The following is an 18362-nucleotide window of genomic DNA, read 5'->3' as shown; positions in this document are numbered from 1 at the left end:
TAACTAAAAAGAAGGAAAAAAAAAAAGAAAGCCCACGACTCAGTGTTGGTCTCAATGTTCTAAAAAGACAAAAAATGTAAAATCGAATGCCAAAAGATCACAACTACTGTAACCTAAACAAAACTAAATTTCCTTACAAGTTTTTTTTTTGTTTTTTTTTTTTTTTTGTAACTAAAAGGACACCACACCCTTGGATCTATAGGACACACCCACCCTGAGGTCCATTTATAGTACAGTTATCAGCCAACTTCTACATGTCTCAATTTTGCAACTGGCAATGTTATTTATTCTCCAAGGTTATTAAAGCTGCACCACACAGCGTCTGAGAGAACAGGACAGACAATGGCCAGTAAATCTTCTGAGATATTTCAAAATTGAATCTGTCCTTTGTCTCATAAATCATCTCCTCCTAGTTATAGTATATCTTGGACAAGAACATGTAATAACATGGAGACCTCAAAGACGTATTTTTTTTTTTAACAGCCAAGGTAAAAACAGAAATTTATCTTCATATCCTCTGATTGCAACAAGGTATTGTCATCATTTTTTTAATTGACGTATGGTTGACATACAATGTCATATTAGTTTCAGGTAGACAAGATAGTGATTTGACAATTCTACATATTACATAATGCTCATAACAAGGTATCTTCTGAGCTTCACACTGCTGATAAATCTGATTCTGGGTGACAGTCACAGCTGCTTTCTGAGTGTTTACTATGAACCAGGTACTTTGCATACATCATAAAGTGTCTCGGTGGGGTCAGATCTGAGACTGAAGTAGGTAAAGAGGAGAATCAGTTTCGTTGTCAGAATCTTCACGAAGCTCCGTAATTCTCAGAGTATTTGGGAACACCCACAGGTACCTAGGTACATGCCCAATTTGGCACTTTGGTTGCTCTTCAGATTCCATGGTGGGAGCAAGTGATTAAGGAAAAGAAAACAGGGGCGCCTGGGTGGCTTAGTCGGTTAAGCGTCCGACTTTCGCTTAGGTCATGATCTCGCGGTTCGTGGGTTCGGGCCCCGCGTCGGGCTCTGTGCTGACTGCCAGCTCGGAGCCTGGAGCCTGTTTCAGTCTGTGGCTCCCTCNGCGGTTTCACGTCTTGTCCCCCCGTCACCACACAACTACCCCATAGCCCACATAATTTCTACACCCTCGTCCAAAAAAAAAAAAAAAAAAAAAAAAAAAAAAAAAAAAAAAAAAAAAAAAAAAAAAAAAGGAAAAGAAAACAGACTGAAAGGAAAGGCAACTGGGCCCTGGAGAGAAACTGCCACCAGTGAGGAAGAAGTTGAGGAAGTCAGGCAAAACAGACCACCGGGCCTCCCTACTGACGGAGCGATGGTACTGGAGGCAGTGGGAGACCGCTCCTGGCCACTGTCCCTCCCAGCCCGCTGGCTTGTCTCTGTATGCACCTTGACATAGAGAGGGTAATTTTAACAATCCCATCACAAGTAGCCTGCCCCCCAACACCATCGTAGGACCTCGCTCTGAAGTACTGAGAGAGGAGAGGAGAATCCTCTCTCTGCCAGCCAGGGAGTAAGATCACTAAGGTGATCAGGTACAGAGCTCCAAAGAGGTGAGCATGGAGGGTGTGTGGGGAGTATGGGTCACAAACAAAATGCCTGCAGAGATGTGAGTGCTGAAACCAGCGTCCTTTCCCCAAGTCTCTCAGGAGCTGAAGTCTCCTGCCCTGGGACTCACGAGTTGGTCAGGTTTGAAGGACATTAGGAGATATTGGCATACACCCCTAGAGGCTCTTGGTAATGTTGAGATGGACCTCATGGAGAAGAAAGGCCTTCCTATTCATCAGCAAGTGGGGAAACAGAATTAAGGTTTGTCTTTTCTTTAAATATGACAGATTTGGTTTGTTTCCATGGACTGGTTAGGCCAGAATGTAGCCATTGCTGTTATGTATATACATACATGTAACGTATGTATGTGTATATTTGAATCCTCCTAAGAACTCTGAAAAGCAGTATCTCTGTTTCATGGAGGGGGGAGGTAGGAGAGTGTCAAGCAAATTCAGAGAAGTTAAGCCACCTGTCCAAGTTTACACAGCTAAGAAGTAATAGGGCCAGTCTTAACCAGGCCTGCTTGATTCCAAAGCCTATGCGATGTGGCTATAATTCTAAATCATTACCAGAAAAGTTTTAAATAAAGACAAAAGTAACAGAATAAGTAAGCTTTGTGTACCCATTCTGCAGATTCAGCTATTACCAACCCGTGGCCACTCTATCTTGTCACCCACTAAACCCACCCCTGCATTGTTTTGATGCAAATCCAAGATATAAATTTTTCAGTCTGAATCTCTAAAAGGCAAGGGTTGGAAATAATTTCTTTTTTTTCCTACACTACAATATTCCAAATAAATGAATTTTCTGGGTCAGTAGAGTAACTATTTTTGCCAAAAATGTCTTAAGCTGGGCCCCAAATTATTTACTATGAGATGTTCTTTTTGAGATAATAATCTTATTATTTTTTGCTCACTCAAATTGATCCCCTTAAGAATACGGACTTTCACTTTTACCTTAAACTGTGCTTTCTGAAAAAGACGCTAGAATGCAGCTTCTTCTATGAATATGGGAGATGAATCCAAATAAATCTCAAGTTCTCAGGAATATCAGCCCAAAGAAAGGAGGCAGAAAGCAATAGGAGAAGGTTGTCAAATGAACAATTTCACTGAGTACTCAGTCTCAATGCTTTAAATAGGCTCTGCGGGGAGTCCAAGAATAAATAAGTGAGTAGGCATTCAACGCCTATTAGTGGGCAGCTACCATACATCAGATTTAGGCAGGGTGCTAAATGCCATTGCTTAATGGCCAAAGTCACTCTCCACAAAGCTTATGATCTACCACAGGTATAAATATAAAAAAACAAAGAATTACAATGCAGCCAGAGTATAGGTGACAACAGAGAGGACAAAGAGTTACTGAGGTCTAAAAGAAGGGAGAGAACTCATTTTTTCTTGAGTGGGATAGTGGAGAAATGAGGAAGCTGAGCCCCAAAAGACATCACTTTTCCATAGTTACAGAGGTAGAGACAGGGAAAAACCTGATTTCTCAACTTCTAATCATTCCGATTTCCACTTCTAGTCTAGAAGGACTGGAGATGCTTGACCAGAAACACTTCTTGCTACCACAAGAAAGGTTTTAGGGAATAACTGGCTTTGAAATGGGCCTTAACAGTCAAATAGGATTTGAGAAATGGAGACATGAAGAATGTTCTGGGCAGAGAGAGCAGCATAAGCAGGTTTGTGTGATATATTCTGACAACAAATGCTACTTGGTTTGGCTGACATGCAGGGATAGCCATAAGGCAATGGGGAAGGATAGAAAGATAGGTTATGACCAGATCTGAGAGGGGCTTGAAGTCCACATCAAGTTGCTTGTTATGAAGGCTCTCAAGAGTGACCAAGATCCTAGAGTTTGAAGTCAGAGACTTAAGAAAAACACCATAATTTATGGGTCACTTGGATAAACAGATTACATTTTTTGGGGGGTAATTTTTATCTCCTATTTCATTCTAAATCTCTATAAATGATTATTAATGAGAATGCTTAGAAAATGGTTTTCTACCCGACAGACTCCACCAGAAGACTACTAGAACTGATCCAAGAATTCAGCCAAGTTGTAGGGTACAAAATCAACATACAGAAATCGGTTGCATTTCTATACACCAACAATGACGCAACAGAAAGAGAAATCAAGAAACTGCTCCCATTCACAATTGCACAAAAAACCATAAAATACCTCGGAATAACCAAGGATACAAGAGATCTGTATGATGAAAACTATAGAAAACTTATGAAGGAAATTGAAGAAGACACAAAGAAATGGAAAAACATTCCATGCTCATGGATAGGAAGAATAAATATAGTTAAGATGTCATTACTACCTAAAGCACTCTACACATTCAATGCAATTCCAATCAAAATTGCACCAGCATACTTCTCAAAACTAGAACAAACTATCCAAAAATTTGTATGGAACCACAAAAGACCCCGAATAGCCAAAGTAATACTGAAAAATAAAACCAAAACGGGAGGTATCACCATCCCAGACTTCAGCCTCTACTACAAAGCTGTCATCCTCAAGACAGTATGGTATTGGCACAAAAACAGACACATAGACCAATGGAACAGAATTGAGAACTCAGAAGTGGACCCAAAAGTATACAGCCAACTGATCTTTGACAAAGCAGGAAAGAATATCCAATGGAAAAAAGACAGCCTTTTTAACAGATGGTGTTGGGAGAACTGGACAGCAACATGCAGAAGAATGAAACTAGATCATTTTCTCACACCATGCACAAAAATCAACTCAAAATGGATAAAGGACCTGAACGTGAGACAGGAAACTATCAACACCCTAGAGGAGAAAGCAGGAAACAACCTCCTTGACCTCCACCGCAGCAACTTCTTACTTGACACATCCCCAAAAGCAAGGGAATCAAGAGCAAAAATAAACTGTTGGGACCTCATCAAGATTAAAAGCTTCTGCACAGCCAAGGAAACAACCCAGAAAATTAATAGGCAACCAACGGAATGGGAAAAGATAGTTGCAAATGACATATCAGATAAAGGGTTAATATCCAGAATCTATAAGGAACTCACCAAACTACACGCCCGAAAAACAAACAACCCAGTGAAGATACAGGCAGAAGATGTGAACAGACACTTCTCCAAAGAGGACATCCAGATGGCCAACAGACACATGAAACGATGCTCAGCATCCCTCCTCATCAGGGAAATACAAATCAAAACCACACTGAGATACCACCTCACACCAGTCAGAGTGGCTAAAATGAGCAAATCAGAGAACATGAGATGCTGGCGAGGATATGGAGAAACGGGCACCCTCCTACACTGTTGGTGGGAATGTAAACTGGTACAGCCCCTCTGGAAAACAGTGTGGAGGGTCCTCAGGAAACTAACACTAGAACTCCCCTATGACCCAGCAATAGCACTGCTAGGAATTTACCCAAGGGATACAGAAATGCTGAGGCATAGGAGCACATGCACCCCAATGTTCATAGCAGCACTCTCCACAATAGCTAAAACATGGAAAGAGCCTAAGTGTCCATCAACGGACGAATGGATCCAGAAGATGTGGTTTATCTATACCATGGAATACTACATGGCAATGAGAAAGAATGAAATCTGGCCATGTGTAGCAGCATGGATGGACCTTGAGGGTGTTATGCTGAGCGAAATAAGTCAGGCAGAGAAGGACAAATGTCACATGTTTGCACGTATAGGAGGATTAGGAGGAACTTGACGGAGGAACAAGGGGGAGAAGAAGGGCGGAAATGGTGGCGGAAAGGGAGAGAGGCAAACCATGAGAGACTCTTGAATGCTGACAAAAACTGAGGACTGATGGATGTGAGGGGGGGGATGGGCATGGAGGAGGGCACCTGTGGGGATGAGCACTGAGTGTTAAGTGGAAACTAATTTGACAATAAACTATTTGTAAAAAAAAAAAAAGAAAGAAAGAAAAAAAGAAAATGGTTTTCTAAGGAGGATTTTCTGTTATTTAAGAGAAATAATAAAATCAGGGGGGATCTGAGGGATAGGAAGTCAGGGTTTACTCTCATGAGAGAGTGAGTCATTCAGTGAACAGGCTGCAGAGATTCTCCAGTGGAGTCGAAACCCAAAAATGGAAAGGTGAGGATTAGTGATATCAGCCACCAGTGGCAGATGTCAGACTGGTTCCTGCGGACTCTAGAAGAAATGGCATAGAATACAGCATGAGAACCTTCAGGGAATCTATAGGTTTCCCCCAGGAACATTGGGTAGGAGTTTCTATGGTGATTTTTTAGCTCCTGCTTCTTAATGGCAGGATGCTAAACAAAGTCAACAACAACAACTCAGTCACATATCCTAATTAGAGTGGAGTCGGAGCTCCTTTTAGATAAAGAAGGAAGCCCATTTCTTAGCCAAAAAACTACTCTCAAGGTAACTGTGAGTGATTATTATGAGTGAAAGGTCTAAATTTAGCATTCTAAGAGGGGCCTTGTGAGAACGGTTTATTTTTTGAATTTAGACAAACCTGAATTTGAATCCCACGTTTTCTGGTTACCAGTTGAGTGATCTTGGGGAAGTTATTAACCTCTGTGAACTTCAGTTGTGTCATTTCTAAAAGCAGAGAATACCGACCACTCAAAGTTGCAGAGAAGATTAACAACATAGCATGTGGAAATGCTTTCCTACAAAGTACCTGGTACACAAGGGATGTTTGTTTCTTCCCCCTTCTTGGCAAAATCACTGCCAGATAAAAGGGAAATTACTAGTAACCAAACATCCTGTAAGCTTCCAAGTTCAACTTCCTTTATTAAACTTTACAAGAACTGCTAAGTAATAGCAAAATAGATTCATTTCCTTTTTCTTTCCTTTTCTTAGCTACTCAATAAGATGGGTATTAAGGAACAGAAAAATGTCAGATATACACATACTTAAAGGAGTATTAAGAACAAGTCCCATGACTCAGTAGTAAAAAGAACCCCATTTATTAAATGAGCAAAGATCTGGGGAGATATACCTCCACAGAAGATGCACAATGGCCAACAGGTACAAGAGAAGATGTTCAACATCATCTGTCATTAGGGAAATACATACCCAAACCTCCAAAACTACTTCACACCTGCCAATGTGTCTATAATCAAAAAACAGACAAATGTTGACAAGGATGTAGAGAAACTGGAATCCTCATGCATTACTTATGGGAACGTAAAATGGTGCAGCGACTTTGGAAATCTGTTTTGCAGTCCCTCGATATGCTAGAGATAATATATGATGTAGCAATTCCACTCACAGGTAGATGTCCAAAAGAACGCCCATATGTGTACACAAAAACTTATACACTAATGTTCATAGTAGCATCATTTACATAGCCAAAAAAATGGAAACAACCCAAGTGCCCATCAAAGACAAATAATAAACATGAATAAACAAAATGTGATATAGCCATACATTGGAATATTATTCAATCATAAAAAGGAATGAAGTACTGATAACATGCTACAACATGGGTGAACCTTGGAAACATTATACTAAGTGAAAGAAGCTAGCCACAAGAGGTTATTCCATTTATCTGAGATACCCTGAATAGGAAAATGTATACGTAGAAAAAGTAGATTAGTGATTCCCTAGGACTGAGGGTTTGGTGGGGGGAAGGGATAGACTGTTGACAGGTATGAGGTTTCTTTACAGGATGATCAAAATGTTCTAAAATCGATTTTGATGGTAGTTGTGCAATTCTGTGAATTTATTTAAAAAACAGTTAATTGTTGCACCAAGAGCCATAAAATACTTACGGATAAACCTATCTGAAGAGGTAAATATCTGTATGCTGAAAACTATAGAAAATTTATGAAAGAAATTGAAGAGGACACAAAGAAATGGAAAAACATTCAAAACATAAGAGACTCTTAAATACAGAGAACAAACTCAGGGTGGATGGTGGGGCCGGGGGAGAGGGGAAAATGGATGATGGGCTTGAAGAGGGCACTCCTTGTTGAGATAAGCACTGGGCGTTGTGTGCAAGTGATGAATCATGGGAATCTACTCCTGAAGCCAAGAGCACACTATATACACTGTATGTTAGTTAACTTGACAATAAATTATATTTGAAAAATAAATAAAAGCATTCAACTGAATAAATTGTTTAATATGTGAATTATAGCTCAAACAATTAAAAAGAGGAAGAATAATGGATTCTTAAGAGGCTGAAACAGAACTATCTGCTCCTTTGATTGAGAAGATTGTAGAGCTTGGTCTCAGCTGTAGACAGAGGGATCACTCCATATATATCTCCATACCCTGGAGAGTTTGCGTAAATGATGTGTTATTTAGTGTTACTCCTTTTTGACAGAGACGTACCATTAGCACCTAACCGTAGCAATGAATACTCTCTGGGCATTGCCCTACTTTGTGACTTTTTACAAAGTACCAGCACTTTAAAGATTATCTAGGGTTGACTTCAATTCTTAGAGAGACAATGAGACCGAAGACTGATGGTCATTAGTAAATTTTAACTCCCAAACCAGCCTGCCTCTCAAATAAAATGTTCCGCATACTTCACCAAAATCTCCTTTTGTCTATATATCCTTGAGCTTGTACTACAGAAGGGGTGGAAAGCCCCTAGCTGACTGAGTTTTAATTTCTTGTCAAGAAAGGCTGACATTTTTCATGCATCTTTGTTTTTGGTGTCAGATTCACACTTGCTATAAGAGTGTCCTTAATACTTCGAAAAAATATACTCATAGGAGAAGACCAGGATATGGTAGTACTAAAAATAAAGTTGAAATATAGTCAAATGCTCACTTCCATCCTTAGGTCGTCATTCATCCTGATGCAGCCTGAAAGATTTGTTCCTGAGTGGAGGTCAACTTCAGGGCCTGGGCACCTGGCAATAGGAAACAAAGTTCCTTACTCTCAATGGAAAGACAGAGAATTTCAGCAAATACCAAATGTTTCCCTTCCTCGCCTCAGCTTAACCAAATTTCTAATTAACTTCTGGGTTTTAGTAAGCACAAGGAAAGAGGGCTCACCAGAGAGAGATGGCAAACCATAGAGACTCTAGCCACAAATGGAAATAAAGAATTTGCAATTCAATGTCTTGTTTCTGCATCCTCGATACAAAAAGGAAATTTCCCTGGGGTGGATAGTGCTCCCGAACCCCACTGACATTTCGAAACTTTTTCTATGGAAGGTCAGTCTGCGTACTCAGAAAACTGAGCACAGACTAGCTTCGGGAGAAGGTGGGTGTGGCAACAGGGATTTGCAAATGCTCATTAACCTTGAAGAAGAAGGAATAGAAATATGATCAAAACCTATCCGAATAAGTTAACTTAGCAACATATATTCCTGCTGCAGTATAGCAGTATATTCCTAAAAACCGGGAAACATTTCAGGTAGCCCAATTTGTCTTTTTATATGTTAGAATGCATGTTACAGAATTCAAAGAGCAAGAAAACTGCACCTCATGACACTAGAGAGATGGCTTTAAAACTGCCAATTTTCAGAAAGTTAGAGAAGTTCCACAATAAAAACTTCTTAATTAACATGTGATGGTCTCGGGATACAAAAGTTTAACTGATTAAAAGCTTGGGCAGTAGGACCAGGCCACCCATGAAGAATAGGGTAAATATATTTTGCTCTTTTAACTTACTTGTGTCCTCTAGTCACATCCACAGCACCATCCTTGCTTTCCCCATTGTCGGGCCTTTCGCATGAAGCTTGGATCCGGTTGGCTACACCTGAGAATGGTGTCAACTCCAGTCTTGGAATCACTGTAAGACTCTCTAGATGCAAGGCATCTGCAGAACAGAAAAGAATAAAAACAGAAATTTATTTCTGGCTTCAACTATATTTTACGTATATACATACGTATATACGTATATATACGTATATATTCTTTCCCTCCTGAGAGACTGAACCATTGCTGAAAAAGCAGAAGTCAATTCAATTCAATTTTAATATAACCCTCCCCCTTCTTGATGCCTCATTATATGAAGTGAAAATGCCAATTTTTTAAGCAAAGTGGGGAGGGAGTAGAAAATCCCTACCTACCAAGCCATTAGAGGGGTCAACAATCTGCAAGCAGAGCCTGATTTGTATATAAAGTTTTACTGTAACAGAGACACACCCATTCATTCAGTATGGTCCTTGGCTGCTTGTGTGATACAACAGCAAAGCTGAGTAGTTGCTGCAGAAACCATATAACCTGCAGCCGAACACATTTACTCTCTGGCCCTTTACAGAGACAGCTTACCAACCCCTGAAGAAAAAAATGGTCACACACTGTGATTAGAACTCATTAGAGACATAAAAGAAATAGAGTGACAAACTGTGTTTTTTGGAGGAAACCATCTTGTTACGTGTTTTTCTGAGTACAGAAAGCATCAGAGTTTAATAGAAAAAAACAGTCTTTGGAGCCTGTTTTTAATCACAAATTTTTAATTCTCATCTTGGTTCTGCCACATACTAGCTGTGTGATCTACATAAATAACTAAACCACTCTGAGCCTCAGTTTACTTACATATGAAGTGACACATGACCTTAGGCAAATTACTAACTCAATATTTCTCTATTTACTTATTTATAGTTTACTTTGAGAGAGAGAGCACGTTTGTGAATGGGGGAGAGGCAGAGAGAGGGAGAAAGAGAATCTTAAGCAGGCTCTGCACTGTCAGCAGAGCCCGATGTAGGGCTCGAACTCACAAACTGTGAAATCATGATCTGAGCCAAAATCAAGAGTTGGACACTTAACTGACTGAGCCACCTAGGCACCCCTCTTTATCTTTAAAATGGAAATGACATTAGCATCGACCTGGCAGGGAGGTGGTGATTAAAGGAAGTAACAGCAATGTAAAGAGCAGAGAACTGTGCCTAGCATACAGCAGGCACTCATAGGGACAGTCGACATTGTGATCATGTTACTACCCCTGGGTTAGTGTGAATAAAGTGTTCTAGGGAAAGCACGAAGCTGCTGTGATACAAAAGGACCATTCCATTAGCAATGATAGCACTTTTCCCTTCTCCACCCGAAATGACCCACAGATCACTCTACTTCCTGTTTATTTCTTCTTAACTTTACCTGATAATCATCCCATTTCTTTTGTCATTTCAGAACCAGGCATTAACTTTTGCTTTCGATCACATCTAGGTTGTGATGAGAGACGTCACTGCTTTGAGCATTTCCTAAGATAAAGCTCATTCTCCTTAGTCTGGCATTGAGTAATAGCCCACAGGTGACCTACAACTTGTTCCAAACTTATATTCTACTATATCCCAGCCAAACTCCTGTTTCCAAAATGACTTGTACAGCTTTGATTCTTCTTCAAACACTTGAGGCACTTTCATTCTTCTGTTTTGTCTTCCTTGCATGTCATTCTCCCCAGTTGGAATACTTTGTCTATGCCTTTTGCTTTTCCAAATGCAACCCATCTTTCAAGGTCTGGTTCAACTCTCATTTCTTCTATGGAGACTTCTCTGAGCCCATTCTTTTTTTTTTTTTTTTTTTTTTTTTTTTTTTTTTTTTTTTTTTTTTTTTTTTTTTTTGAGAGAGAGAGAGAGAGAGCAAGCGAGCACAAGCAGAGGAGGGGCAGAGAGGGAGGGGGAGGTAAAATCCCAACCAGGCTCTGTGCTGTCAGAACTCTGTGGGGTTCGATCCCACAAACTGTGAGATCATGTCCTAAGCCAAGATCAAGACTCAGATACTTAACTGACTGAGCCACCCAGGCACCCTCTCTGAGTCTATTCTAATCTCCCTGATAATCTGTGAGTTATTTTAAGATTGATTCTTTATTATACATAATGTGGTGCCTTGCACAGAGTAAATGCTCAAACATAAGTTCATTGACTTAATTCAGGGATAAATATTCAAGTATTCAACAGCTTTCCCTGTAAAGATATAATTGTGATTATTTCCCCTTTCAAAAAGAACCTTACCCTCAGCCATGCCTGACAGGGTATAAGGAGGGGGTGGCTGTCCATGCTTACCCAGCAGAGGTGTGTACCAGCACGTATGTTTGAAGGTCAGGGGTGTCTGATGTATTCTTGCTTCTTGACCGCTATATTGTTTATGGCAACACTGCTTCTGAACAGAAAACTAAGTAGTGTTAGCTATCTAAAGGCATGTAACAGCATATTTCATTATCTACTCTCTTTATCTCCAAAGGCAGAAAGAGTATTACCAGTCTCAAATAACCCTGTGAGAGAGATCAAGAAGAAAATAAATGATGTCAAGTAACAAAGTTTTCATCCTTTTGAACAAAAGGTATACCTTACCCTGTGGGTAAACTATAATTCTCATTTAAAATCACAGTTCAAGAATTTAACAGAATTTTATCAATTCCCAATAATCGACATTCTTATATAAACAAAAGTCTTGGGGAAAGAGGTATGGGTGAGGGGTGAGCTTAGTTATACAATACCTCATCATGATACCACAATACACATAATTTAAAATATTGCCATCTCGTAGGGTCAACCAGCATTGTATTCATGTGTGTGAGAAAGAAAAAGAATAGGCATCCATTGCTTTATCTCATAAACTCTCAAAGAAAAGTGGTAGAGCTTAAAGTTCTGAGACTACTAACACCTACTGGACTTAACTTTCTATTTTGGCATAGTAGTGGTTCCCAACAGGCCCTTAAGTCATTTCAAAAAGCTTAAACTTACCAGTTGCTCTTGAAGAAGTCGTTGAATTCCATCTGCGCAGGACAAGGGATCATAGTGAGGAAATTCCTCATCTAAACAGTTCTGTCATAAGAAAATGGTGGAACGTATTCTAAGACAGAACGATGACAGAGTCAAAGATACAAAACCTATTACGCTTAAGAGAAGACATGATATGCTGCCTGAGGAGGGTAGTTATTGGCCAGTTCTTTCTAGTGTTCACCTTTAAGGGAACAGGTTTGTAATTGTAAAGCTTTCATTGCATTTTCCTCATTACTTGTTCTATGAATGAAATCCAAAGATCAAAGACCGGAAACACAAGGGCTTTGCCATTGAAATCTTCAGGCAGAAGCTGAAGACGCTTGCTGGAGACAGGTCAGTGTAGTCAAAATGGTGTCTGTGAAATTTTATAAGCTATCATATTGCGCCATTAGTCCAGGAGACAGATACATGTCTATCGCAGTTATATTAAAAATATAAAATCGTATTGGTGTTTCTGATGTGATTAAAGGATATTTAGATGTGGAGGTTTTTCCACTTCAACGTATTATAGGGGGGTTCTAGGCACTCTGCCTAGCTTAGTCTCCCACATGAATAATTTTTGTTCTGCTTAAACAGATGTGCCTGCAATATGCCCTGGAAACAGATACATGTAGACATCACCCCCTCTCTTTCTTCCTTTCTTCAGTCCCTTCCCCCAGTGCCAACCTTACTGTTCCTTATGTTCCTCATTTATGAACAAAAAGGAGAAATTCACCAAGTATTATAAGGGAAAGAAATACATTGAACTCTGCCATGGATATAGTGAGATATCCAGACAAAAAGAGTTGAAAGTTTAATTCAAACCAGAAAAAAAAAAAAAAAAAGGAGACAGTAACTATCTTAGCTGATCCGAGAGTACACATTCAACAGGGTCAGACAGGACGTGCCCAAGACTAAAAAACTGGCCCTTTGCTAACAGATGTAGTAAATTCTCAAATGCTTCCTCTTTGAAAGATGTTATTAAAAGCCATTCTCTAATGTGAGTTCTCCCCTCTTGTTTTGCTAAATGCTTTCAGTGCACAAGAGAACAAAGTTCCCTGGAGCATTTTCTTCTAAGTTGGTTATTTAATTTTATACTCAAAATCATTATCTATTATAAATTAGCTTCAAAACCTTACACAGATTGGACCTCTTCCCCACGGTAAACACACATCACAGGGGTTTTTTGTTTTTTTACCTGAAACAGCAAGCCATGGAGTCGTCCTTTAATTAACTTCTTTCTCAGTGACTCAACTGTTGCTATAAAAAGAATTCATAACCAGCTTAATATGGCCATTTGTCACCCCCTTTTTTCCCCCTCCGTTAATTTCATAAACTTTTAACTGCTTTAAATTTGGAGCCTGAGGAAAGGAGAGGGAAAGCCAGACCTTCTGAGAACAGTGTTCTCAAATCATGTCCTGGTGGAAAAGAAGAACAAAGGTTGGAGAGGGTAAACCACGATCACCCTTGGGTATTTAACATTAACCTTGATAGGAGCGGGCGCCTGGGTGGCTCAGCTGGTTAAGAGTCCAACCTGAGCTCAGGTCATGATCTAACAGTTCCTGAGCCAGCCCTGCACTGGGCTCTGTGCTGACAGCTCAAAGCCTGGACCCTGCTTTAGATTGTGTGTCTCCCTCTCTCTCTGCCCCTCCCCAACTCATACTCTGTCTCTCTCAAAAATAAACCAAAAAAAGTTTTGTTTTGTTTTTTAAATTAACCTTGATAGATGCAAGTGAATGATCTTCTAGGAGTGAGTCATAGCATTATTTCACTTTAACATATGAATACACCTTAGAGGTCATCATTTCAACCGCCTAGAAGGTGGAAATCCTCTCTCCAAGCAGCTTCTGCTAGAGCTATGAGTGATAGGAACCCTGGAAGCTTCCAGAATCCTACAGGTAGGTCTGAGATTATGAGAACATGGTTGTCCAAAGGATTTCAATGATGACTCGTTATGCATGAGGCTGGGATCAGACACACAGGATAATGCTTAACTCAGTGTACTCTTTCATTTGTCTTTGTACTTTGTCTTTCTACTTAAGTGAAATCTGTCTCCTAGTAACTTCCAAATTCTCATCTCTGGAATAACAGAAATGAAGAAAAAGAATACCATTTTAACTCTTTGAGTTACACAGTAACATATTACTTATTCGATAATCCTTACTCTTTGAAATATAGCCAAGAACCAGAAAATAGGCCCAAATCTTTTGAACCAAAATAGACATGAATAGTCCTGCCCTTTATTCATGTGGCAACTCCTCACACTTCCACTCATGCAGCAGGCTCTGAATTTATACATAAATCTCACAAGCTCTGTGTTCTCAGCCCACAGATGATTAAAAACAAAAATTAAATGAGGGTAGGAAGCTCTGCTAGATGGAGACATATTAATAGCTGCCACTTTTTTTCTTTCTTTCTTTTTTTTTTTTTGTATCACTAACAGCCAGGAAAATTAACAGCAAATATTCTGGTGTCCAAAACACATGTGAATCTGGTGCTTCTTTTAAAGACCAACAGCTTTAGATCTCAGTAGCTTAAAGAAATTCTGAGCCATGAAAATAATGCTAATATATGTGAAAAGTACATAATCTATAAAATTTTTTTTCCTAGGAAAAAAGCTTGAAAAACTAAGTAATATTCAATTTTGTCAGTTTTTTGGTAAATATAACCTGATTTGCAACTAAGCTTGACACAGTGTTACTAGGTCCCTAGGGGGGAAATATATTTTTTTTTTAATTTCTAACACATGTAAGTGGTAAAATTATTTAATTTTTAATACGTAAAACTCTATTATAAATAAAGCCTTATACTTCTCCAGACCTACATCTAATCAATAGCAACCAAACCTTTCAGAGTGGCCAATATTACATCTCTAAGGTTGTATATCTCCAAAACAGTCTTTGGATTTTCCATTGAAGCTTGTGTTTCAGAAGAAATAATGAGTTAGTAGAAGACTGCCTAAATTGTCCATCTGCTTTCCCACCAGGCAATCTTGGGTTTTAGGAATAGTCCATCTCAAAACATTTAAATTGTAAACCTTATTTCAACAGATGTTTTGTAAAATGGGCAGCAAGTATTTCCATATGTTTTATAAGGCAAAACATGCTGCCTTTATGACCCTAATTTGCATTCACCTTTGCATCCTTTTTTATGTGTTTGGAGTTGGAACTGCCGGGTCTCTAGGACATTTAGATTTCACGTGGAAGCAAATAAAACAATGGCCACTGTGTCCCCTGCTGTTGCCACCTGTGATATAAGATGGGACCAGGTGTCTTGGATACTTTGCCTTTGAAGAAAGCTGAGACAAAACAACTTTCCAAATGACTATGCAACGAGGCTTTCGGGCAAAGGCCCTGCAATTAATTGGCTGGTGCTAATTTAAAACCCTAGTATCAGAGCTATAATAATGTTAGCTCTCAGGGATGGTTGATATTTAAGGATTACGGACTTTTATAACACAATATATGTGTTACCTCATGTTCTATAAAACCATGTCTTAAAAAACATCAAGTTTCATTGAAAACCACAGACTAGGAGAAAATAATCCACAACACATACATGTGTCAAAGGACTCGTACCCAAAATATGTCAAGAAATCTTTTAACTCAGTAACAAAAGGACAAACGTCCTAATTTGCAAATGGGCAAAAGACTTAGATATTTCATAAAGAAGACATGTAACAGCCAATCAGCACAACAAATGAAAATCACAAGATACTCAGAAGACTGGCAAAAAAGACGACTGACACTGCAGAGCACTGACGTTATAGAGTCCCTGGGACTCTCACACACTGCTAGTGGAGTGGGAAATGTTAGTGACCCTATGGAAAACTGGCAGCTTCTTAAAAAGCTAGTTACAGCTACACTATGACCTCACAACTCTGCTCAGAGATCTTTATCCTAAGTTAAAGAAAAGCATATATCCATTCAAAGATTCGTACACAGAAGTTCATAGAACCTTACTGCATAACACCCCCAAACCGCAAGTAACTTAATGTCCAATAATAAGAGAAAAGATAATAAAATTGTGGAACGTTCATACAAAGAAATATGGTTCAATCATGAAAAAGGCACACCACTGAGAAACACACGTACTAAGTGTTACATTGAGGGTACGGGGCTGACACAAACAAGAGTGCATACTTAATATCTCAATTCTCAAAGCTGAACTAACCCATCAGATCAGAGGCTGATTCTGGGCACCTGGGTGGCTCAGTCAGTTAAGCATCCAACTCTTGATTTCAGCTCAGGCTATCATCTCATGGTTTGGTCAGCGGGATCGAGCCCCATGTAGGGCTCTTCACCGACAGCACGGAGCCTGCTTGGGATTCTCCCCATCACTTGCAGACACACTCTTTCACAATAAATAAAAATTTAAAAACAAGACAGGGCACATGGGTGGCTCAGTCAGTTAAGCATCTGACTTCAGCTCAGGTCATGATCTCGTGGTTCATGGGTTTGAGCCCTGTATCGGGCCCTGTGCTGACAGCCAGCTCAGAGCCTGGAGGCTGTTTTGGATTCTGTGTCTCCCTCTCTCTCTGACCCTCCCCTGCTCACACTGTCTCTCTCGCGCTCTCTCTCTCTCTCTCAGAAATAAAATATTAAATTTTTTTAAAATTTAAAAACAAGAAAGATCAGAGGGTGATCCCTATTGTGGAGGAGGTGACTGGAAAGAAGCACAAGGGAACTTTCTGGGGTTATAGAAGTTCTGTGTTTCAATGTGCATTTGGCAAATTGGTTAAACACTACACTTGAGATCTGAACATTTCATGATATGTTAATCGTGCATCGATAAAAGTGAACATAAAAATTACAAGACCAAAAATAGCTGAATTCATGAGATAAACACAATTCGGGAGAGACCACTAAAAAGGTATATGCAACACTGTAACCAGAGCGCTGACCAATAACTTTATTGGCTATAAACCAATAGTTTATAATAATTATAAACTATTAGTGCCTGGGAAGAAAATCTGGACCACTGAGACATGCATCTTAAAATGACTAAAGACTGGCTCACAGGATAATAGAAATGTACAACAGCAAAAGCGTGGAGATGCTGGCGACATTTAAATGGCACAGTGCTGGTGGGGTGCTAAGAAAACGCAGATGGAAGTAGAACCCTCAGGCAGCGGGACTGCCAATGAGAACACGGGAGAGACTACAGTCTGCTACAAGCCAGAGCTCTGCAAGGGTGGGTGCACCTCTGGGGGAGGGGGTGGCGGGGGGGGGGGGGGGGGAGGCCCAGGTGCAGACACTTGATCTTAATTTTCTTAAAGTAAAGCTGAAAGGTCTCCTGCTGCCTGTCAGCAGCCAAGCTAAACGCTTCTTCCTTCCCTGTCAAAGGTCACAGTTCCATGCCTACCAGCCCAGATCTATTCCCAGGAAAATCATGAATGCAATGATGTAACTCCCATACCGCGCTCACATGTCATTACCCATTTGCCGATGGTGAAGGAGGTAACACACGTGGCAGAAACGTGCTCTAGCAGAACAGACTTTACCAAGTATGACAAGCACTAGTGTTTTGCATGTGTTATTTATAAATAAACTGCTGCATTTTCTGGAAGAGGATACTGAGACTCAGAGAGGTAAAGTGATTTGCCCAACATTACCCAGTTTCTTGTTTGCAGACTTAGATTCAGAATGTAGGTTTAGCTTCAAATACCATACTCTTAATCATTATGCTATACTGCCTCCTAGATTATTTCATCCATTTCTGCATCCTACATGTGGGAAAATGTAGGCCCCCATCCCATCAGAGTTGTTGAGCAAGCTTTTTCTGACTTTGGGCTTTTCCCTTGGTTCTCAACCCAACACCTCTCTTTAAGTGTCTCAATCACATGCATCCTTCTTTCTTGTCTCATTTCCCTCTTGTGTACTGACTGCTCAAGACATGTGGCTCTCATCTTGCATCCATCCTCAAAGCCAGAGGGCTGTTATCTGTCCCATATTCTCGTGCCCTTCATGCTAGGGACAGCAAGTCGGAAGAGAGTCCCCAGTGAGATCATCTAGGTGAAAGTCTCCTCTAAACTATAAAGTTAATAGAGACACTATGCTGAAATAAGGAATTTATAATATCCAGGAGCTTCTCGGGCTCTCTTGCCAAGGAAATATTTATAGTGTCTAAAGGAAATTAATTCCCTCCATGCTGATTACATCA

At 39.9% G+C, this 18362-nt stretch overlaps 1 protein-coding gene across 1 annotated transcript in view; it reads right to left on the bottom strand.

The window, feature by feature from the left end:
- The window catches only part of IRAG2 (inositol 1,4,5-triphosphate receptor associated 2), a 131142-nt gene that overhangs the window by 32704 nt on the left and 80076 nt on the right, over window positions 1-18362 (bottom strand). The window contains exons 19-23 of the mRNA XM_039221719.1: window positions 13399-13460; window positions 12183-12263; window positions 11502-11598; window positions 9169-9316; window positions 8322-8403 (exon numbers count right to left, since the gene is read on the bottom strand). Of these exons, the coding sequence (XP_039077650.1) occupies window positions 8322-8403; window positions 9169-9316; window positions 11502-11598; window positions 12183-12263; window positions 13399-13460 (470 nt within the window). The remainder of the gene's footprint in view (window positions 1-8321; window positions 8404-9168; window positions 9317-11501; window positions 11599-12182; window positions 12264-13398; window positions 13461-18362) is intronic.

Source organism: Hyaena hyaena, unplaced genomic scaffold, assembly GCF_003009895.1.
Source record: "Hyaena hyaena isolate Hyena2069 unplaced genomic scaffold, ASM300989v1 scaffold_1001, whole genome shotgun sequence".
In the NCBI taxonomy this organism is placed as follows: domain Eukaryota; kingdom Metazoa; phylum Chordata; class Mammalia; order Carnivora; family Hyaenidae; genus Hyaena; species Hyaena hyaena.
The sequence above is the reverse complement of the archived record's forward strand: the minus strand, read 5'-3'. Positions and strand labels throughout refer to the sequence as shown.